At 40.5% G+C, this 25,359-nt stretch overlaps 1 protein-coding gene across 1 annotated transcript in view; it reads left to right on the plus strand.

Moving 5' to 3' along the window:
• LOC149473618 (uncharacterized) overlaps positions 1-25,359 on the plus strand; it is a 30,830-nt gene extending 5,471 nt beyond the window's left edge. Inside the window, exons 2-5 of the mRNA XM_089674994.1 lie at positions 6,321-6,388; positions 13,757-13,827; positions 14,542-14,703; positions 21,113-25,359. Coding sequence (XP_089531120.1) covers positions 6,321-6,388; positions 13,757-13,827; positions 14,542-14,703; positions 21,113-21,158 — 347 coding nt within the window. The 3' untranslated portion in view covers positions 21,159-25,359. The remainder of the gene's footprint in view (positions 1-6,320; positions 6,389-13,756; positions 13,828-14,541; positions 14,704-21,112) is intronic.

Consider the following 25,359-nt stretch of genomic DNA (forward strand, 5'->3'; position numbering starts at 1 on the left):
CTATTGGCGGCTGGGGATGTCAATCACTGGGTCTCAGCTGGCACTCCGTCGGCAAAGCTGACAGGTAAACAACACAGGTCTCTCTCCTGTCAGCAAGGACATGTTGCTTTATATCTCTCTGCACAGCAGAGAAATACAAAGCAGCATGTCTCTCAAGTAAAACACAGCACACACAGTATAAAACACACAGCACACAGTTAACCCTTTGATCGCCCAAAAGTTAACCTCTTCCCACCCAGTGTCATTAGTACAGTGTCAGTGCTTTTTATTAGCACTGATCACTGTATTAGTGTCACTGGGGATGTCAGTGGCAGTAAGCAGGTTCCCACCCAGTGTCAGAATGCTTGCCGCAGTCCCGCTATAGGTTGCTGATTGCCACCATTACTAATATAATAAAAATTAAAATTCCAGTATATATATATCACCGTTTGTAGACACTATATCTTTCACGTAAACCAATTAATATACAATTATTTGGATTTTTTTTTAGCAGACATGTAGCAGAATACATTTTGGCCTAAATTTCTGACGAAATTAGATTTTTTTACTTTTTTTTTTTTTATTGGATATGTTTTATAGCAAAAAGTCAAAAATATTGTTTCGTTTTTTTTTTTTTTTCAAAATTGTCGGCATTTTTTTTGTTTATAGTGCAATAAATAAAAAACAGAGAGGTGATCAAATACCACCAAAAGAAAGCTCCATTTGTTGGAAAAAAATGACATCAATTTCATTTATATATAGTGTTGCAAGACCGTGCAATTGTTAAAAGTAACACAACGCCAAAATGTATTCTGCGACATGTCTTTGCTAAAAAAAAAAACCCAATACGTGTAAATTAATTGGTTTACGTGAAAGTTATAGCGCTTACAAATGGCGGGAAAGATACTGGGATTTTTAATTTTTTTTTTTATAATAATGGCGGCGATCAGCGACTTATGGCAGCGATCAGCGACTTATGGCGGCGATCAGTGACTTATGGCAGCAATCAGCGACTTATGGCGGGACTGCGGCGGACATTCTGACACTGGGGGGAAATGACTTGGGGTCACTGACATCCCCAGTGACACCAATACAGTGCTCAGTGCAAAAAAAAAACACTGACACTGTACTAATGGCACTGGGGAGGAAGGGGTTAAGTTTATTATTCAGTGAAAGGGTTAACTGTGTGAGGGGAATGTTTTACTAGGAGGCGGGGGTGTGTACTGCAGGGGGGAAAGCTGATCGGGAGAGACACAGAAGCTGTCAGGAAACTGACAGAAAGCAGAGCTACTGCAGCTGTGCTCTATGTCAGTGATTGCCGCTAATCGCCGGGACACAGCCGGTAATGACCGGCTGTGACCCGGCGACTGACATCTGCGGCCGTGATTGATGGGACAGGTAGAGTGGAGGCGGTGCCCCCTACCTGTTATGAAAACACACATTTTAAAACGTGGTTTTGCCCAGCCGTGCCGCTCTGCCAACGTATTTCTACAGTGGCTGGGCGGCATGTGGTTAAAACTTGGAAAATCCGTCCATCTGTCCCAGCAGTTCACAAAATAGAAAATCCAGTAAACAAAATGGCCGTGCCGCTCCTTCCGGTTTAGCATCAGACGTCACGTCTTGACGCGTTTCGTGACGTCTAACACTAAACCGAAAGGAGCGGCGTGGTCCCTTTGTTTACTGGATTTTCTGTTTTGTGAACTGCTGGGACAGATGGACGGATTTTCCAAGTTTTAATGTAAGATTTTACTAACAATCTACTGGTTTTCTTTATGCTCCACTGATGGTATCTTCTTTGCCTTCATGAGGAATTGGGGAAATGGTTAAAGGCATACCCGCAGGGTGGAAGCTGACATGTTAACATACCCTGAAATGCTGGTTGATGCAGAGAGAGGGTAATTGCCTTGAATCCCACTAGTGTGTGGCATCACCGAATGTTCACCTCACCTGTGATGCGGAATTGAAGTTGATATTTCAACACTATTCACATCTTGATTTGCTTGTTGTGATCTTGAGAGGGTAATAGCATTTAATCCCACTAGTGTGAAGTGTCACGGAGTGTTCACTTTATTTGTTGTGTTGATACTCACTTTTAATTCACAGAGTGCTGTGTGCATTTATTATTTATTTGAGCATTTATGTTTCAATGTGAATAATATCTGTTATTATTTATAGATATATATTGATTTATATAAAATATATATATATATATATATATATATATATATATATATATATACACACATTTTTTTTTCTCTCACGATAATTGAGTGCACACGGGATTATTGATTGATTTTTTTGCGTGAAACACGTGTAAATAGTGTGAAATATATGAAGGTAATACACTATATTCAGTTTTATTTTTTTGAGGTATTCTGGATCTGGATTGGAGATTTGAACTGGACACTTTATTGAATGTGTGAAGATTTATTTTACATTGGACAATTATATAAATTTTTTGTGGATATTTTTTTGTGAATTATCACCTCCCTGATATTTGATAAACACTTGTCAACTGCGCCGTAAACATGCTGTGAACGCTACAGGTACATTTACAGCGCATTACCATAGACTTAAAAGGAAGGAGTTGACAAGCTTCAACTGCTCCCAGACTCGACATGTAGGTTTCACTGCAGAGAGATGCAATGCGAAAGTGCTATTTCCAATGTGAATAGCTCTGTCCACATGGTAGGCTGCTTTGCTAGGCTTTTGGGGAGCAACTTAATGCCAGTGTGAACAAGGCCTTAAAGGGAGACTGGGTGTTCCCATTGAGCATATATTTTTATTGCTTTACATGCTTGCAGTATTGTAATTCCATTATATTCATAAACAAGGAAAAAAAGTATCAGGGCTCCAAGGGGGAAGAGTGTGTGGTCCAATGGAGTGTTATGTTCCTTTCCTGTCCATTGAGGAGCTCCGGAATTAAAGTGATATTAATCCCTCAGTTTTTAAATGAGACATATGGTCAAAGCTTTTTCAACCATCTCTTGTGAGTCACAGGCGTGCACTTACTTTTGCTCACCTGTTATCCAGAGTCAGCTGACAGCGGGCTATTGCCCCTTGTGGCATAGGCACTCAAGACTCTGGAAGGATCCTGACAATAATGCCGAGATACACCCAGATGCCTGATCAGAAGCTGTGCCTTCCCAGTGCTCCAGTGACCACAGGAGGAGGAGAGTGATAACTGACAGTCACTGCTCTCTGCTCCGTGCAGACTGAGAACTGAGGGATCAGTGGTCATGTTTGCTGATTATTTGCTAATGTCCTAGGTGGATGGATGTTCTTTCTTCAGATTTGCTGTGTGGATTACTAACCTATTTTTGCTAGCATATAGCTATAATACGTCAAGTGATGTATTTAGTTTTTGCGCTGCCCCCGGTGAGAGAGCGACTTGCCATCACAGCTCCGGACATCCCCGGGAATGAGAGTCAGGCTCCGCATACAGCGTCAAGCAGCCCGTAGCCTCTCTCTGATCCCACTTAGTCCCCATGCCGAGTGTGTCCCTTTTTCCAGGAGGCAGCGCCGCCCCCTGAAAAATGCCATCCTAGGCAAACGCTTTGTTCGCCTTGCGGTAAATACTACCCTGCATACGTCACCCTTTGCTGGAGACAGTCCCCATTTTTAGGGGTCTGTTCCTGGCAAAAAAAGTTCCTGGCAGTACTTCCATACCTAAGTGTGTGGGGAGGAGCATCCACACTGTGTTGCAGTGCAGCTACAGAATCAAAGATGGATGGCTCATCCAGCCATCAAAGCTCCTGAGAATTGTAGTTTGAGCCCCATAAAGTAGCTGTGTTTTAAGAGCTCATGCACACTTGACCTCTGATCTCTGCATTACTTACTACTGACCCCGATCTCTGCATTACTTACTACTGACCCCTGATCTCTGCATTACTTACTACTGACCCCGATCTCTGCATTACTTACTACTGACCCCGATCTCTGCATTACTTACTACTGACCCCCTGATCTCTGCATTACTTACTACTGACCTCTGATCTCTGCATTACTTACTACTGACCCCTGATCTCTGCATTACTTACTACTGGCCTCTGATCTCTGAATTACTTACTACTGACCTCTGATCTCTGCATTACTTACTACTGACCTCTGATCTCTGCATTACTTACTACTGACCCCTGATCTCTGCATTACTTACTACTGACCCCTGATCTCTGCATTACTTACTACTGACCCCTGATCTCTGCATTACTTACTACTCACCCCTGTTCTCTGCATTACTTACTACTCACCCCTGTTCTCTGCATTACTTACTACTGACCCCTGAACTCTGCATTACTTACTACTGACCCCTGAACTCTGCATGACTTACTACTGACCCCTGAACTCTGCATTACTTACTACTGACCCCTGAACTCTGCATTACTTACTACTGACCCCTGAACTCTGCATTACTTACTACTGACCTCTGATCTCTGCATTACTTACTACTGACCTCTGATCTCTGCATTACTTACTACTGACCTCTGAATTCTGCATTACGTACTACTGACCCCTGATCTCTGCATTACTTACTACTGACCCCGATCTCTGCATTACTTACTACTGACCCCTGATCTCTGCATTACTTACTACTGACCTCTGAATTCTGCATTACTTACTACTGACCTCTGAATTCTGCATTACGTACTACTGACCCCTGATCTCTGCATTACTTACTACTGGCCCCTGATCTCTGCATTACTTACTACTGGCCCCTGATCTCTGCATTACTTACTACTGACCTCTGATCTCTGCATTACTTACTACTGACCTCTGAATTCTGCATTACGTACTACTGACCCCTGATCTCTGCATTACGTACTACTGACCCCGATCTCTGCATTACTTACTACTGACCCCTGATCTCTGCATTACTTACTACTGACCTCTGAATTCTGCATTACTTACTACTGACCTCTGAATTCTGCATTACGTACTACTGGCCCCTGATCTCTGCATTACTTACTACTGGCCCCTGATCTCTGCATTACTTACTACTGGCCCCTGATCTCTGCATTACTTACTACTGACCCCGATCTCTGCATTACTTACTACTGGCCCCTGATCTCTGCATTACTTACTACTGACCCCTGATCTCTGCATTACTTACTACTGACCTCTGAATTCTGCATTACTTACTACTGACCCCTGATCTCTGCATTACTTACTACTGACCTCTGATCTCTGCATTACTTACTACTGACCTCTGATCTCTGCATTGCTTACTACTGACCTCTGATCTCTGCATTACTTACTACTGACCTCTGATCTCTGCATTACTTACTACTGACCCCTGATCTCTGCATTACTTACTACTGACCTCTGAATTCTGCATTACGTACTACTGACCTCTGATCTCTGCATTACTTACTACTGACCTCTGAATTCTGCATTACGTACTACTGACCCCTGATCTCTGCATTACTTACTACTGACCCCGATCTCTGCATTACTTACTACTGGCCTCTGATCTCTGCATGACTTACTACTGACCTCTGATCTCTGCATTACTTACTACTGACCTCTGATCTCTGCATTACTTACTACTGACCTCTGAATTCTGCATTACGTACTACTGACCCCTGATCTCTGCATTACTTACTACTGACCCCGATCTCTGCATTACTTACTACTGGCCTCTGATCTCTGCATGACTTACTACTGACCTCTGATCTCTGCATTACTTACTACTGACTCCTGAACTCTGCATTACTTACCACTGACCCCTGATCTCTGCATTACTTACCACTGACCCCTGAACTCTACAATATTACTGACCTCTAAAATGTGCATTACTTATCACTGAACTTCCACCCTCCTACCTGTTAAGCCCCCTGGATTGGCAGGACAGGTTTGTAGGAGGAAGTCTGATTTGGAAGAGTTAGACATCTTCTGACACTATTACATTTCAGGAATGCAAAAAATGCATGTTGCACTTGCGGTGGGATTCATTGTATTGGCACCCCAAACTCAGCAAAACAGACGTGCACTTTTATTGCGTGGCAAAATGTGCAGTTACATACAATGTGCAATTCACAAGTGTGATGCTCAAAGAGGTGCATAAAGCTGCTTTTCAGCATATAAGGCAGCCCACTGAAATGAATGGACTGCTCTATGTATGGTGTGACAATGCACATAGGCATACGTTCCAAAATGTTATAATATGACTACAGCCTTAGGCTGAACAGTATAGTTCTAACCATTGTGCCAAATTAATTTGTAAGTATTTTATATAGTTAATTGCGGTAAAAGAAGACAGGAGTCCTTCAGGCTCAGCCAATAATTATATGAAAAAATACTGCGATTACAAAAGTACTGTTGATTCTTTTTAATGTTAACAGATATAAAGCTACTAGATCAGCAAGAGGAAGAGACTATCCAGAGAGACTACAAATTGCATTCGAAGAAGGTGAGGCTAATAAATGATGATTTGACATATGAAATTTTCAACAGTATATCTGGATCTACTGATCATTTTGACTTGCAGTTTTCAGTGAAAGTATTCTCAGCTTATGCTTTTTTCATCCTCAGCTCCAACAGATTTGTGCAGCTTTGTGACTGGTTTTAAGTTCTTTTGCTTTAGGGAAGAAAATCTTGCTTGTGATACATATGAGATGCTTCTGCCTTGGTCATATGAAAGTAGAATTCAGGCAAAACCTAACTAATCTTAAAAATGTCCCTCCCCTTCTTAACACCTATCCTGAATAACCTACGTAAGAAAGATCTCTATACTTATTTACAGGCCACTCTAATCAAGAGATTCAGCTCCCCTCTGTCAGATAGTGGTGGCTGCAGGGAAGAGAAGGGAGTGCTGACAACGAATAGGCCATAGGAGCCTATGGGTGAAATTACCATTCCAGGCTTTACCAGCCATTGTCGAGCAATCTCTCCTCTCCTCTGCAGCTGGCGCTGGCTGACTTGGGAGATCACGTGACCAGAACAGCCTGAAAATTGGTAAGTATCTTTTTACACAGGTTAGTCAAAATAGGTGTTAGGAGACAGGAGGGAGCATTTTGAGAGTAGTTAGGTTTTGAATGGAATTCTACTTTAATGCACAAATTAGACTTTTCCCCATACTATCTGTCAAATTTGAAAAACACACGGCCATACGAGGCTCCGCCCACACAGCCACATCAGTCATTCACAGACTTACGTGAACTAATGAAATGTAAGTCCCAACAGCCTTAGTGGCTGTTGGCTTGTAGTTTTCAATGAACTACCACGGTGCTGTGGAGCGCCATGGTAGTTCAATAAAGCTTCCTGTCAGAATATCTGCTTGACCGTACAGCCCGTATGGCAAGCAGATGTTCTGGAAGATCTCCAAAAGACCTGCATGACATCAGCAATCTACTGATCACTGGTGCAATGCTTTCCAGGCTCCTGTAGACAAAAATAATAAATGCACATTTTTTTACCTGCAAAAAATGTGCATTTATTATTTTTGTCTAAAAGGTGAACTTATCCTTTTTAAGGTGACAACTCAAAATTTGGATTTTTCCTCACCTGCTCTCCCGGTGCCAAGATTACCCAGGACAAACCAAGAGGGTGAATCTCCCTAGTGGGGATAAAGACACAGAAATCTACAGATACAGACAGCAATACAAACTTGACAGTTTTTTACTTTTCTCCACTCTAGCCAAAACTAAAAAGAAATATTGGGGCTTTAGCTATACTTTAATAATTTTGGCACAAGCAGGGGCGGACTGACCATTCAGGCACTGCCCGAGGGCCCGGGGTCAGTAGGGAGCCCCATGAGATGCCCCTGGTACCTTTCATAGCGTGGGCGAGGATACGGGCCCTATGATTTCCTAAGTGTTTCATAGACACACTCTTGTTCCTGTGACAACTCAAAATTTTGGATTTCCCATCTTTTTATCCTGAGATAATGGCCACCAGGACAATAGAGAAGGTGGATTGTGGATTTCCCCGGCAGGAACACTGAAATTGGAAACTAATATGGGACACTGTAAAAAATAAGTTTTGGGTAGTACTTCAAAAAATTTAACCAGAACTTAGAAAATATAGTTTTATACTATTCTCAAATATTGCCTTTGCTTTTGTAGCCAGATTTACAACATACATTTTAAAAAGCACACAAAACTGGGGCCATGACATGGATTAGTGACGTGGGCACCACTTTTGAGTATTCCAAATAAACAAATATATTTTTATTGTATGAATCAATAGTTTGCATGCTAAAAAGCAAGACACACATCCTTCCTTCTCCATAAAAAAAACGAATAATGTTGCTCCACAATTTATACCTAGAGCCAGCCAGCCACCCCTCAGCCCCCCCCCCCTTCCCAACCAGACTTCCACTGTAAAGTACTAAAAGATGCTTTGGGATACCGAAACTAAATACAGGTTGCAAAGGAATGAATAACTTAAATAAAGTGCTATTTATAATTCCATTTAAATTCTGTCATTAGCAAATGATGTACACACGTGTACCAATTCCTTAAAGTATATCTCCACTGAAAATCCCAAATTTTCCAACATGCATGGCAACTAAACAGTCAAGACCGTTATTAGACATATCCTCTGCCTCCAAATGTGTAACTCGCAGTCAGTGATCACAAAAGGCACCTTTATCCATCTTAAACAGAATTTTTATATTTCATTATTCCATCATATTTGTGTGTATTGTTTTCCCATGGCACTTCTGGCATGGACTGAATGGTTCTGGAATATTTCATAACTCCCTCTCTCTCTGTCCTTTTTCCATCTTTATAAAGTTCCATTACTTTGTTGTGCAGGACTTTTGACAGTTCTTTTCTGATCCCCGTGGCTCAGTATCTAGCCTGGTCAGTGCTTCCACGTAAGAGCTAACAAACTCGTTGACTATTTATACACTGACACTAATTGCAATTTAAAAAGCCACAGATGTGGGACATTAACCTCTAATTGGCATTTTAACCCGTGTGTGTCACCTTGTGTGTCTGTACCAAGGCCAAACATTCCAGGGTATGTAAACTTTTGATCATGGCCATTTGGATGATTTCTGTTATCATTATGATTTAAAAAGGAGCCAAACAACTATTTGATAATAAATGGCTTCATATGATCATCATCCTTCAATAAAAGAGCATTTTTTGGCATGATCAGTCATATTTTCAATATCAATGCCAAAATTTCACAATTTCTGCCAGGGTATGCAAACGTTTAAGCACAACTGTGTATATGTATATAATATATATTTAAAGAATAAGTTCACTTATTACATGCACATCTTTTTGCAGATAAAAAAATGTGCAATTCTATATAGATATGTATAGGTGTAGGCAGACAGTGTACTGAGAGTCTGTAGGATCTTGGCATTGCAATGCTTTGCATCAGTATATATATATATATATATATATATATATATATATATATATATACTGTATATATGCGCCTGCAAAGCATTGCAATGCCTATAAGATCCGACATACTCTCAGTACACTGTCTGCCTACACCTACGATATGGGCAGGCAGTTACTGCATTGCAGGAAAAATCAATGAACTACAAGAGTGCAAACCAGCGCCCTCACAGTTCATTGAGAACCTCAAGCCTTCAGCCACGGTCGCAGATGATACTTGTAGTTTATTTATTCACAGAACTCTGTGAATGAATGACACAGCCGTGTGGTCGGAGCTCTTCAAGGCCACACTGTTTAAATTGTGACAGAGGGTGCAGGGAGAAGATCCCCTGCTACCTGTCACAGGGAAGGGGGGAATTGAGGGGAGAAGAGGCAAGAGTTGGAACATATTACATGTTCCACCCTAAACACAGGTGGAACATGTAACATGTTCCAAAGGTGAACTTGGCCTTTAATGCCAATAGCTAGACTTCTTTCAGGCTTGATGTAGATACTGAAGAAGTCCAGCTACTGGATGAAATGTGTTGACTTCCTAGGGCATGGCCCCACCCCCTCATCCACATGTTCTGGGCAAATGATCAACCAGGTACACTTGTGGCATTGGCATTGACTCTACAAATATGGTGACTTTACAACATTCAATTTTCTGGTTTTTGTTTTTTCTAATTCTTGGGTTTTTCTATTTATTGAATATTTATATGTAAGGTTGAAAATATATTCTCATTCTAAAGTAAGTAAAGTCTTCTGCAGATCATCCTCCCACCTCTTTTATAGTTAGGTGAAGGGTTTTTTCTTTGTTCCTCAAGAAGCTAATCATGCCAAGAAAGTAGATAATGTTTTAAATGTCACAGCAACTCATGTTCAAGGTCTTTAGATTCTTAATAGTTATAATGTCTTAAGGTGTTTTGGCTACTCATTTTGATGGACTCCTCCATCTCTGGAAAACCACTCAGTTCAGTTTAGTTGTTTTCTAATAATCCAGCCATCAAAAGTTCTTTTTTTTTTTTTTCTTGTATGGAAATCAAATCTACACTGAATATTTTCCCACAAGACATTAGACCCCGTGCAGTGTTCACAGAGAAATGCTTTTTTCCCAATACATTTATTACATACGTAATGAATAAAACAATGGGGCACCGTCCCGAACCTTCAAACTAAATAAATGGGAAGCAGCTCTTTATAGTGTAAAAATACTCAATGTTTAAAAAATAATCAATCCCATTTGTCCCTCTTCAGGGAATGCGGGATCATATGACCACTATAATGCTCAATGAACAGATGTCGAGTATCTGCAACGACTCCCAACATAAATTTTTGAAAATATGGGAGCCGTGGTTGCAATATGCCTTTCCCACGCTCCCCCCGGCTAGTCTGGGGATGTGATGGTGTTCGGTATTGGCGTTCTTGGACCCCTGCTCTTTGGTTTTGTTATTTTTTTTTTTTCTTTGTACTCCTGCTTTCTTTTCTTTTTCTGTTTGTTTTTGGTGTGGCAGTGGATAGCTACTTTTAGTTTGGGTTACAATCAGAGTTATATTAATGTTCTTGTAATTTATGTGCCATCGAGAGCCCCTGAGTGGGCGCACCTTTTGCTCTGTTGGCGTTAGAGCACTGTTTATTTCTATTTTTTTTTATTTTTTTTTATGTGCAATTGTTAGCCCCTGCGTGGGCGTGTTTTGTTGCCTTTGTTTTATACTATTTAAAATTAATAAAAAACATTGAAATATAAAAATAAAATCAATAAAAAAGGCGCTATCCCCCCCACAGTGAAATGATGCTCAATGCAACCCAAAAGAAATGTATAAATACATAAAACATGTGATAATTGCCTCTATATATAATAATCAATATACATAATTTTCTTTATAGTGTCCATTCAAAAAATTAAAGTCCATCCAGTTGCTCTCAGTAGGCTTCACGCAACTGTGTACCTGACACGTGTGTGAAAAGCCAATCAATCCAGTTCACCACCATGTGCGGTAAGATTAAATGCTAACCAGATCCCCTTCAATTCATGCATATCACATAACCAAAATGTTGAGGAAGAAGCAGACATCACCAGGGTCTTCTTTTTAATAATAAAGTATGAAAATACATACACTCCAAAAAAGAAAAAATTCCTTCCATGGTGTAGTATATTTTATTAAAAGTGAAACGAATAAAATAGAATTACACTCACATTTACATGTGTCGCTTCAGGCACTGCAATAACCGCATGGAGTGCATGCCAACCACTAAGCTCCACCTTTCTGAGCCAGTGTGCGTTCCATAGGCTGGATCCAAATCACTAGAAGTGATGTACAAAAGGGACCAGAAGTAACGAGAGCAGCCAGGCCTCAATGCATTTCATGGAATCGCACCATCAGGAAGCTCAGTCACTGCAATATTTGAATATCCTTTTATACCCTCAACAAGGAGGAAGATAATGCTCAATTATCAACCTTAGATTGTACACCCCTTGAGGGTACAATATATATGTAAAGCGCTGCATAAATTGACAGCGCTATATAAGTACCTGAAATAAAATAATAATAAAATAATCAATCTACCCAGTTCGTCCCGCTTATAGAGAATCGTCATAACAAAGTGTCTTGGATTCCCCTTCATTGCAACTTATACACCCAACATGTATTTCCACTACAATCAATCTTATAATAATAAGCTGTCCTAAACAATTATCATCTTCTACATTTGTTAATACAATACCCATACCAGAGGTCCCAAAAACCTAATAATAAATAAGAATACATAATATATACTAACTATATATATATATATATATCTGTAATAAATAAATACTGTAAGAGGTGTGAATGTAGATAATACAATTCTATTAAACCTTTTTCTGTTAAAGTGTTACTAAACCCATGACCCTGCATTCACCCTGCTAAATACCTTTTCTCATCAGCAGTTAGAGCAGTCTTGTGACTATCGGTGTCCAGCAGAGCACTGGTAAAGCTTGTAAGAGGAGTTTTCATTCCCCCCTATGAGGCTGAAGGACTCCTGACTTCAGCAGAGCAGGTTACAGCTTGTAGGAGGAGTTTTCTTTCTGCTCTAGGAGGATGTGAAACCCCTTGACCCTCTGTCTGGACAGTGCTGATTGGCCTTGTGCTGATCACATGCACTCTCCAAAGAAAAAAAAACCCTCTCTAGCAATACACACCAAACTGAGCATGTGTATGTGTGTATTTGGTGTGTATCAGGTGGTCAGTTCAACAAGAGGAGGGGCAGAGAAGAAAGGATCAAGCAGACTTTTTACACAATGAAGAGGATTAACCCCTTAGGTTCCACAGTGAGTATAACAAGCCTGCTTTACAGCATATACAGACTGATTTTACTGTTGTGGGTTTAGTAACACTTTACAGCTTTTAAAATATAACAAGGGTCTGACTGCGTATACCCCCTAGTGGTGGAATATGATAATTGCACCCAAGAAACATGAATTAATAAAAATGCCATCTTGTGGCCAAAACATATATTGCACTATCATAAGAAAAATACATATTGTATTAACAAATGTAGATGATGATAATTGTTTAGGACAGCTTATTATTATAACATCGATGGTAGTGGAAATACATGTTGGGTGTATAGGTTGCAATGAAGGGGAATCTAGGACAATTATGATGATTCTCTATAAGCGGGACAAATTGGGTAAAATGATAATTGAGCATTATCTTCCTCCTTGTTGAGGGTATAAAAGGGCATTCACAGATGGCAGTGGCCAAGCTTCCTGATGACACGATTCCACAAAATGTATTGAGGCCTGGCTTCCTTTGGTACGTCACTTCCGGTGATTTGGATTCCGGTGGAACACACGCCGACTCAGACAGGTGGAGTGCCCGAGCCCGAGTTGGCATGCACTCCATGTAGTTATTCCAATGCCTGAAGTGGCACATGTAAACGGCAGTGTAATTCTATCTTTATTAGTTTTACTTTTATTAAAATATACTACACCATGGAAGGAATTTTTATTTTTTGAGTGTGTATTATCATACTTTATTATTAAAAAGAAGACCCTGGTGATGTCTGCTCCTTCCTCAACTATTTTGTTATGTGATTTGCATAAATTGATGGGGATCTGGTAAGCATTGGTGGTGAAATGGATCGCTTGGCTTGTCACACAGTTGAATGAAGCTTACTGAGAGCTACTGGATGGACTTTAATTTTTTTGAATGGAAACTATAAAGAGAATTATTCATGTTGATTGATTAATATATATAGAGGCAATTATTCACATGTTTTATGTATTGTATACATTATTCTGGGTTGCACTGAGCATCATTTCACTGTGAGGGGGAATAGCACTTTTTTTTTTTTTTACTTTTATTACATACATCATACAATTATTAAATAAATGTATAAAAACAGCCTGTGTGCACTGCAGTACTATTTTATCAGCACTTTAATTTGCTATATAGGAGCAACAAGAAGAAAAATTGATCTCCAGCCAGAAGTCCAATGGCAAAGTCATTCAGAAGACTGGAGACTGGTATGCAGATTTTTAAAAATACATTAGCAATCTCATGGGTGGATTTTATTTTATTGCTGAGTGATTTCTAGACACAATCTGCTATTTTTTGTCTGCAGAGAACCGCAGGCAGACAGCAAAAAGGGATAGTTTTATTTACCCTGTACATCACTGTAGAGCTGATCCATAGCTTTCACAAGTGCCAATGTAAACACAATTTCTTGGTAGTGCAGTACAGTCTAGCTTTCCCCCATTCACATCCAAGAAAGCAATGCATGGTGTTTTAACAATCTCTTAATTGATATGGTAGTATAGCAGATGAGTAGAGAACATTCCTATGCCTCTGCTTTCAGAAAGTCTGTATTTTCATAAATGCCTGCAGGGTATACCCTGGCACATAGCACTGGGGCAGATTTACTAAAACTGGAGCACACATAATCTGGTGCATGGTAGCCAATCAGCTTCTAATGTCAGCTTGTTCAGTTAGGCTATAAAATCTAGAAATTGATTGCTTTCTGCGCACAGCTGCACCAGATTCTGTGTGCACCAATTTTAGTAAATCTCCCCCACCGTATTCTTATGATTTCTTTGAGGAAAGATTCATTGTAAAGAAAAAAAAAATTTTATTTGGTTATATAACAAGATCTGTAGTCTATTATGTGAAGGCAAGTGTAATTTTTTTTTTATATGGTTTGTGTCAAAGCTTAGTTCTTATTTTCTTATACCATGTTGTAGTTCCTTTTGTGAAGATTCTCAAAGACTGAGAGGGGAGCTTGAAACCTTACTGAACCGTCTTGGATGTATTGAGAGGGAACATGAAGAGTTCCTTTCACGTTTGTTGGAGGATAAAAAGAAAGCAGCTGAAAAAATGAACAAGGTTAATGAGAGGATAGACAGGTAAAAATGGCTGTTTGCCTTGGTGGTTCCCACAAAAGAGACCATCAGAGGTGGTTGCCATCGGTAGCCACCTGCATATAAAGCAACAATCTTGAATGGACATTTACTCCTTATTCCATTCAGTTTGGGCTTATAAGAAAACAAATGTGCAAACTATAGGTAAGTCTCATTGTGGTGGTAGTGAAGGGATGGACGCTGCTCAATCGACACCAGGAGTCCAATGTTGAGGAATGGCCTCAGCTGCCGTACAGGCCATGCCCTCCAAGAGGTGGCTGAGGCCATTCCCAAACATTGGACTCCTGGGGTCAGTTGAGCAGTGTCCATCCCTTGTATTGGCTGACACTGGAATCGCTTGGACTCATGCTCCTCTCTTCTCACTTGCCGGTGGGGTGATCCTTTTTCTTCCATCCATAGCTTGGAGCGGCACCATAAAGTAAACTTTTCATTGTGGTGGTAGTGTTTTGATATTCTGCCACAATTTGTACAGTATTGTTTTTTATTTTGTTTGTTTGTTTGTTTTTTTTAGAGTCCTCTTTATCTGTCGGTAATGTGGACGCAAGAATTCCCCTCTTCTGGGACAGAAGTCCCGTTCAACAGAAGCCGATCTAATGATCAGCTTTTGTCGAGCTAGGAGGAATACATGCAGATTGAAATTCAGCCTGTGCCTGCTGAACCAGCTAAATTTCAATCTGTGAGTACCCAGTTTAAGGCGGGGAATTCTCAAAACTGGAGCAGACACAATCTGGAGGTGCTGTGCATGGCAACCAATCAGCGTCATTCTTCAGTTTGTTTAGTTAACCTCCCTAGCGGTCTGATTATTTCAGTATTTCTGTGCTCAAAGCAGTACATTTTTTTGCATGGAAATATGTAGTTTTTTTATTGTAGGCTGTAATTTTTAGGAATAACTCACTGAAATCTGTCCGAACAAGAGTCTAGTAAACATCCCGGGTATGATAAAATTTGAAACACGAAATCATAAATTATAATTTAATAAATAATCATAAAAAATAATATAATAAAAAATTTAAATAAATAATATAATAAAACCAAAAACACTGAAATATGAAATATAGCGCCAAGTTCGCACATCACTGAGCAAAGTCGCAAAATCAGTGTCTGATGACGAATTTCCCCACGAATCATAACTCAATTCTGCAAGTAGTTCTAATTTTTTATCGCTGTTCTCTAGCTGGTCTAAAACCGCTTTTGACCTAAAGGGACGCTTTTTGGACGCCACGGACATTTCTCTGTTTTAAGGCAGAAAGAACAGTAAAAATGCAGGCAGGGCACAGGACAAAGCACTAGGGACAAAATGTATGTGAAATGGTTTGATACAGTAATGTTTTACTATGTGATTTTAGTGTATTTTGTGAATGTCACTTTTTCACATTTTTAAATTTCCCGCCAGTTCCGTACCCCGTACGTCCTGACATCGCAGGGAACAGAACCCAGAAGACAGATGCCGGCATCGGCCGAAGGACATTGCCGGGGATGCTGCAGGAGGGACATCGCGGGAGCGAAGTACAAGGTAAGTGAAGAAGAGATCCCGGAGCAGCGCCGCATGGTATTCCTGAGTGTAGCTCGGGGTTACCGCTTGTGGTGCTGAAACTTTACCTCAAGCTACACTCGGGAATACCTCCAGGGAGGTTAAATAAAAGATATAAGCTGTTTGGTTGCCATGCACAGATGCTGATGTGGATATGTTACAATAGGCTGTGCTATTTTTTTAGGACTGAAAGACCTAGATAGTATTTCTTAAGAGAAGGCATCACTACTAGCTCCATGATCAACCAAATGTTGGTATGCCCAGAGCTTCTTCTCAGGGATATGTACATTTACTAACCCCTCGAATTTAGCTCTAACTTCAGCGTCTGCCATCTCCACTATTCAGTGATCAGTTGACAACTGATGAACTCTTTGGATAGTAGGTCAGCAGTGGGGCTCCAAGGCATACCTAAAGTTAAAGGGTAATTCCACTTTTGCAGAAAAGAAATGAAATATAGCAATTAAAAAAATAAAATCATATACAGTTGCTACACAAGCCATGCTGTAATTTAATCTTAGTAAAAATTAAGTTTCCTTTTCAATCAGTGGCACTGTAATTTTCTGTAAAATTCAATGCAATGTGACAACCTAGAGCCATTTTGTACATGGTTAGTATACAAAATGCCTCCAAAAATGTTATTTTCTACTTGGGTAACTGAATCAATGATTTTACTAGAAGTTCGCACTGAAATACAAGTCAGATTTTGAGACACTTGTAATGGAAATGGAAATTTTGGTGAGATACTCACCAGAGCTCACCTCTAAAGAGATGCAGACCTTGCAGCTTTCCTCATTAGAACACAAAGTGTGTCAGATGATTATGATGAGCCAGTGATTCCCATTCAGAATGACTATACGATCAGTCTTGCGAAACAAAGTGCTACTGTGTTTCTTCACCGTAACAAAAGTAGAATCTGTTACATTTGTTAGAATCCTTGTAATGTACATTGATCATTTAGGAGGGGATTTTTTTTCTTTTTTCTACATAAGTGGAGTTACTTTTTAAAGCTGAACTCCAGGATGTTTAAATACAAGAGGCATGTGTATTCCTGGTGTGTGTTGTATATTTCTTACAGATCTGTGCAGTAATACGCTGTGAAACTTTCTCTGTGCATAAGCTTCCTGTAACAAAGACTGGTCACTGCTGCTCTCTCTCCTTGTGTAGAGTTAACTGGTCTTGTATCCCCCCCCCCCCCCCATAGTTTTTCTGTAGGCAGCCTGTAGTAGGTTGATCTGCTGGGTCCTTTCCACAGCTCTCTCTACTTGCTACTTTAACAAGGTTATATGTGGGATTGCAAAGGTATTTGGTACTCACAACGTGCGAAGTGGTATCAAAAAGTTTTGAGACTAATTTTGTAACACATGGCAGTACAAAGCTGCATGCACAGTCGCAGGAAGCACCGACCTTCATAAGTCAGTGTGCCAAAATACATCATCCTATGTACATCCGCAGCTGTGCAACTGGTGCTATTCTGACCATGTGCGTTGCCATGTCTGCTATTTAGGGTCAAACCAAGCACGAAAAAGAAGTGCTATGGAAGAGGGAAAAGGGGAGGTAAAAGGGTCAACAAACCCCAAAAACAGAAAAACATAAACGATGAAGGTATCTTCAATCTGAGCAAAGTATCTTTAACCACACAAGAACTTGAACTTTTAAAGAAGGGCCTTAAATTTGCCCCAAAAACATCACTCAATAAGTTCCAAACATATATTGACATTAGAAAGTATGTCAGGCAACTATCCCTCAAAAAGTACTTCCATAATAGAACAGCTGTACTAAACACACATAACACTACGACTATTAACTCCAATCTAAGAAATGCGTCTACGTTTAATCCCTCTCCGCAAACCAATACGTATATCAACGCATTTCGGGATACTGTCTTCAAAGATTTAGAATCTTTGAAAATAAAACCATTGAGTAGATAAAAAAAGTGATTGAATCCTTATTAGAAAGAAAGGACCTGTTGATAAGGCCGGCCGACAAGGGGGGAGGAGTAGTAGTCCTAAATAAATCAGACTATATAAAGGAAGTAAATAAGATTTTGGATGATAAAGAGACTTACTTACCTTTATCTAAGAATCCCCTGGGACTGTATAAGAAAACTCTGAAAAAGATTATTCAACAAGGATATGACAAGCATATTCTGACCAAAAGAGAAAAACTTTATCTCTGTCCATCAGCACCCAAGTTTCCTGTCATGTATATCCTCCCTAAAATGCATAAAAAACCCCCAAACCCCCCCGGTAGGCCAGTCATCAGCCTCATAGGATCACTCTGTTGCAGAGTCGGGGAATATATCGACCATTTCCTACAGCCGCTGGTTACTTAGCTAAAAGATACAAAGCAGGTACTCCAGGAGATCAGTAAAATGACTACAGATACCTGTACATTTCTTGTGACTGCAGATGTGACCTCCCTGTACACTAATATAGCACACTCTGATGGGATGGACGCGGTACAATTCTTTTTAAATGATTTTAATGACATGTCTGTCCCACAAAAAGAATTTATTTTACTTTTTTTAGATTTTGCGATGACGAAAAACTATGTTTGGTTTAACCACCCTTTTTAATCTGCAAACTAAAGGCGTTGCAATGGGGGCTAAATTTGCCCCCAGCCTGGCCAATCTTTTTATGGCCAGGTGGGAGGAGGATGTCATCTATGCCAGAGATTGGCCTGAGCTTTCCTTCTATAAACAATACATACAGTCAGGTCCATAAATATTGGGACATCGACACAATTCTAACATTTTTGGCTCTATACACCACCACAATGGATTTGAAATGAAACGAACAAGATGTGCTTTAACTGCAGACTGTCAGCTTTAATTTGAGGGTATTTACATCCAAATCAGGTGAACGGTGTAGGAATTACAACAGTTTGCATATGTGCCTCCCACTTGTTAAGGGACCAAAAGTAATGGGACAGAATAATCATAAATCAAACTTTCACTTTTTAACACTTGGTTGCAAATCCTTTGCAGTCAATTACAGCCTGAAGTCTGGAACGCATAGACATCACCAGATGCTGGGTTTCATCCCTGGTGATGCTCTGCCTGCCAGGCCTCTACTGCAACTGTTTTCAGTTCCTGCTTGTTCTTGGGGCATTTTCCCTTCAGTTTTGTCTTCAGCAAGTGAAATGCATGCTCAATCGAATTCAGGTCAGGTGATTGACTTGGCCATTGCATAACATTCCACTTCTTTCCCTTAAAAAACTCTTTGGTTGCTTTTGCAGTATGCTTTGGGTCATTGTCCATCTGCACTGTGAAGCGGCGTCCAATGAGTTCTGAAGCACTTGGAGGACTTGATCTTAAAGGCGTATTTTTTTACGCACTTCTGGTGAGTGCGCAATTTACTCATTTATTTCATCTACCACTTTGGATCCTCCACGCACCTATTTTTAGGATTACATTGGATCCTCACGTGGGCTTCTCATACCTTGGGACATTCATTTTATTTATTATTAGTCACCATTAGTGACGTGACTTTGTTTTATCCATTGATTCATCATATATCCAATCTGTTACTTGATTTTCAGCGCTGCACCTATTTTGTTATATGTCTGCTATTTCACCATGGACAGCAAGTTAGAATAAAGAGCAAATGTGAAATTCTGTGTGAAACTGGGCAAATCTCTGGATCTCTGCAATGTTGTCAAAACGGTGACCTTTGAGCTGAATTGTCAGGGATACCACAGGCATCCAGGAACGATGACCAGATCAGTAGGCTGCACCTTAAGAAATCAGGAAGCAGGCTAAGGTTAAATGAATGTTAATTAACATAAATATTACTCTTAGAATACCAACACCATTAAACCATAACAATGTAAAGTGATAAAATAAATGTGAACGTGAAGCAAACCAAATGATAACCTAACTATATACAAATGCAGGGAGCGCACACAAGCAGTGCAAGGTCAGGACTAAGACCAGAAACAAGAGGATCAGGGAGCAAGATACTGGGAGAGCAGGGTACAGAGAGCAGGTCACAGGAACAGGTCTCAGGGTCAGGCGCAGGAACAAGGTTCAGGCTCAGACTGGGACACAGCTTGCAGGAGAAATACAGAAGCACTGAACCTCAGTTATAGGCGGTCTTATATACATCCCAGCAGCCCACATCAGGTGCAGCCTAATTACTTGGACAGCCCAGCTGCTCGGAGACACCCGCTGGTGACCACTGGAACTGCGCTCTTTGACTCTGGGAACCACAGTGCCACCAGCAGGTGACCCAGGTGATGACAAGTCCTGACATGGACATTTTTAGGAAGAGGGCATGTTCAAGGGTTGAGCTTGTTGAAGGTCTTCCTGATCTCTCGTCATCTTTCAGTTATGTTTTTCAGCTCAACGTGCATCTAGGCTAACGCACTGCCACTCAAAACCCCTCAAACTACTCATTGCAGCATCTCCTTAAATTTTCCAAATGTCTCTGTGGCAGATTTGCCCAGTTTCACACAGAATTTCACATTTGCTCTTTGTTCTAACTTGCTGTCCATGATAAAATAGCAGACGTGGTAACACATGTGGTCAGAATAGCACAAGTTGCACAGCTCCCAATGTACACACGATGATGTCTTTTTGCACACTGACTTATAAAAGTGGTGCTCCCTGTAACTAGTCTCAACTTTTTGATATTTTATCCATTGTAGCTGCTGAGGATTATATTTAAATTATTTTATACTCAGAGTTCAGCTTTAAGGTGTCCATTACCTCCATGTTCCTAGAATGAGCATCTGGTTAGGGCACATGCTTTCTTGCTCCTATGATCTTTTGGACAGATTAGAGAGCACTTTTAAGGAATACTATGTGTGGATGCTTATAATTAATATTTTACTCATGCAGTGTATATATTTTTTTTTCTGCAGATATCAGAGGAGAAAAGCGAAGACTTATCAGAGAGATCTTAATTGACAGTGGGTCATACAGTCACAAGAAGCCTTTATTATTAAACAGATTATAAATAACTAGAGTTGTATACCATTAATCACATTTAGACTTTCCTAACACCTTAAATTTAGTGACAAAGTGTATTAAAATCAGACTTTTATTCATCAGTAATTTAAAAAAATATATATTGGTAAAAATAAGTAGGCCATGCCTAGTGTACACTGATATGACCCCACCCACTCTGAGACTCAAATGTTTTGCAGGTGTCCTTAGGTGATGGATCTCTTCTTCTTTTGGATATTTTTTTGTAACCATTGCATTTTTCTTTAGATGCTTCTGTCAAGATCTGACTGCTTTTTGGCCTGAGCTATCTAGCAGTTTCCAGATCGGCAACCCTTGCTTACCTTGGGGACTGTAGACTTTGTTTAGGCACTGGGTCCTGCATTACACACTCACCTTGGCAGGTTGTTGCAGTGGGTGTAGTTTAGAGACAAGGTGCTGTAAGGTCCAGTTTAGACTGGTTCATTGCTGTACACAACCCCTAATGTGGATACAAACACAGGAATGGGGAGTTACTCACTTTATTGTGTTAATATCCATTGTACTTGTCTCTAAAGCTTTCAGCACCTTAAATTACAATTAAAGGCAAAGGGTTTTTTGGATAGAGATGGATTAGAATTCATGTCAGTTTTTATTGCTGTCTGTGCCCCAGCTAGGGAGATTCACCCTCTCTATCCTGTTTACTGTTATCATTGAAAGTTGAAGAAAATCCCAAATATTTGGTTGTTCCCAGAAAAGTAAGAGGGGAAATCTTCCAATAGGGGACACTAGGTCTAGTGACCTGGGGATCCCCTAGAGATTTTCTTAATTTGCAGGGATTTTCTCAAACTTCCTGTTTTGACTAGGGGACAGGAAGTGAAATTCTCCCCAATGGGACACTGATGGCAAAAATAAACTGACGGGGCTTAAAACCCTCCCTTACACTATCCAAAATGGGGAAAAAAAAACAAAAACCGTTTTCCTATAGTACTACTTTAAGTGTTGCTGCTTAATTTAAATTTGTTGGTCTTTTCCAACCTGCACTTGGTTTTAGGATGGTGGCGTAGTTACAATGCACATCTAGGCTAACACACTTCCACTTGCCACATCTGATGAAAACATGCACACCTTGTATGCTGCCTTCTCCTACAGAGACACAGCCTAGGAACATAGTTAGTGCCTGGGTTATAGCAGCTCCTGTATCCTGGACTTGCAAATCTCCATACCTTTCACATTTATTCCATGAGTTCTTCTGCAAACTTTAAGAACTCCAAGAACATTTGGTTTCCAGAGGCAAAAAAGTGCTCCTCCCCCCCGTAGAAAACACATACCGTAGTTGAAGCTTCAGACGATTTTTCATTCTCTGCCACAAGTTATGGCATTCCGACAAATGCTCTCCATTATTGACACATTAAGTAAATCCGCCTCGGCGGAAGTATAGAGGAGACATTGCTGGAACTGACAGCAGAGGAGAGGCACATACGTTTTCCTTGACTATCCTGTGGCTGCTGCCCACATACCTGCCATTTTATTTCATTTGTGGAAATTTTTGAAGTTCTTCCTCTTGTGTCACTTGGTTACAGCCACCACTCTGTACTCTTTTTTTTTTTTTTTTCCCAACCTCATGTGAAAACTACAAGCTTCCCAGCTCAGAGATATTTAGATACCTTCAAATTTCTCATTTATACTTTTCATACATAAATGCAGTTCATCCTTGACTCCACTTGCACAGTTTGAACTAATCTTTCGACTGGACCCCCCGTGCACCAGGCCTGACCTCCAAACTGTACGGCCATCTACGTTCCCCACCTAATTCATGATTGCCTAGCATATTCCACTTGATAGACCACGAACCTACACTATATTGTCAAAAGTATTAGGAAACACTGCCTTTCTACGCACATCAATGTTAATGGCATCCTAGTCTTAGTCCGTAGGGTTCAATATTGAGTTGGCCACCCTTTGCAGCTATAACAGCTTCAACTCTTCTGGGAAGGCTGTCCACAAGGTTTAGGAGGATGTCTATGGAAATGTTTGACCATTCTTCCAGAAGCGCATTTGTGAGGTCAGGCACTGATGTTGCTCTAATTCATCCCAAAGGTGTTCTATTGGGTTGGGGTCGGGACTCTGTGTAGGCCAGTCAAGCTCCTCCACCCCAAACTCGCTCATCCATGTCTCTATGGATGTTGCTTTGTGCACTGGTGCGCAGTCATGTTGGAACAGGAAGGGGCTATCCCCAAACTGTTCCCACAAAATTGGGAACATGAAATTGTCCAAAATGCCTTAGTATGCTGATGCCTTTAGGAGTTCCCTTGACTGGATTTAAGGGGCTAAGCTCAACCCCTTACAAACAACCCCACACCTTAATCCCCCCTTCACTACACTTGGCACAATGCAGTCAAGTAAGTACAGTTCTCCTGGCAACCACCAAACCCAGACAAGTCCATCGGATTGCCAGACAGAGAAGCGCAATTGGTCACTCCAGAAAACACGTCTCCACTGCTCTAGAGTCCAGTGGCAGCATGCTTTACAATAATTCACCCAACGCTTTGCATTGCACTTGGTGATGTAAGGCTTGGATGCAGCTACTTGGCCATGGAAACCCATTCCATGAAGCTCTCTATGCACTGTTGTTGTGCTAATCTGAAAGCTACATGAAGTTTGGAGGTCTTTAGCTATTGACTCTGCAGTTGGTGACTTCTGCGCTTCAGTATGCACTGACCCCGCTCTGTCATTTTATGTGGCCTACCACTTCATGGCTGAGTTGTTGTTCCCAGTTGCTTCCACTTTCTTTATAATACCACTACCATTTTACCGTGGAATTTTTAGTAGCGAGGAAATTTCAGGGATGGACTTAATGCACAGGTGGCAACCTATCACGGTACCACGCTTGAATCACTGAGAGCGACCCATTCTTTCACAAATGTTTATAGAAGCAGTCTGCATGCCTAGATGCTTGATTTTATACACCTGAATCCAATGATTTGCAGGGGCGTCCCAATACTTTTGCCAATGTAGTGTAGACCTTTCGCTGGACTTTGGGGATTGGACCGATATATTCTGTCCACAGAATCATCCACTACTAAATATACAGGCCTTAGAGGCAAATTATAAAGTCCTTACCAGGTGGTACCTGGTGCTGGCAAATTCTGCCTGTCGTACCCGCCTAGTTGTTTTAGGGTCTGTCCAAACACAGGTAATCAGTATATTTGGTTGTCCTGCCCTATAATTATCCAGTTTTGGGCTGATATTTTTCAAATTTTGAATAGATGCCCTCAAGACCTATCTAGAGCTCAGTTTTAGCTTCTCTTCTAGGTCACCACATCCTCAAAACAAACAATTGTGAAAGCCTGGAAGACACCTAGCCTCTCCATCCTTGAGGTGCAACAAAGGATGATGCAAGCTATGATTCAAAATAAAATAGAGGCTACAGTGTTGGATCATATCCCAACACCTGAAAGTCTGACAATCTTGGGTAGATTATCTTCCCCCTGAACTTTGTCCTTGCTGGAACCTTGCGCTAACCCTGAAATTCTACATCTAGATTTTTCTGTTTAGCCAACGCAGATTGGTCTGCAAAGGTGCAACCCCATCTAACCTCACCTATTTTCTCTTTTGCTTGTCTCCCTCCTGTCTTGTTCTTTTGCTACAAAGACATACTGGATATACTGTATACACTTTATTTAAACTGTTTTGGCGCATACAGGCACATTTTTCCCCAAATTGTCTGGGACTAGTTTTTTTTTAATATTTTTATTTGGAATGTATTGTTTATATATGTTCCTAACACAAGTGTGATGCTAACAGATAACGCCAATTTTCACAACCCAGAAAATATAATGCACACATTGAAATGAGAGTGTATTTCCTTGTTTGCTAATGTCTTAAATTTACTTACTTGTACTAATAAAATTTCTGAAAAAGAATATCCTGTGGATGGGCTTGGAGTATATTTGTGACAAGACCCCAGTATTCATTAAGGGTGGAAGTATGCAGCCATTCTCTGTTCACATCATATGTTGTGTATTCTGACATTTCATTCATTCGAGGTAAATTCCAAGGTGAGCAGATTCACAATGAAAGCACAAGGTGGTGTCAGATGTGGAGTTCACAAAATTTTGAATGTTGTTGGTCACCAATGTATTTTTGCAAATATGTTTCAAAGAATAAAGGACTGGTGCTTGCA

Source organism: Staurois parvus, unplaced genomic scaffold (genome assembly GCF_062004578.1).
Source record: "Staurois parvus isolate SC_StPar_1 unplaced genomic scaffold, SC_StPar_1.0 ptg000013l, whole genome shotgun sequence".
Taxonomy (NCBI): domain Eukaryota; kingdom Metazoa; phylum Chordata; class Amphibia; order Anura; family Ranidae; genus Staurois; species Staurois parvus.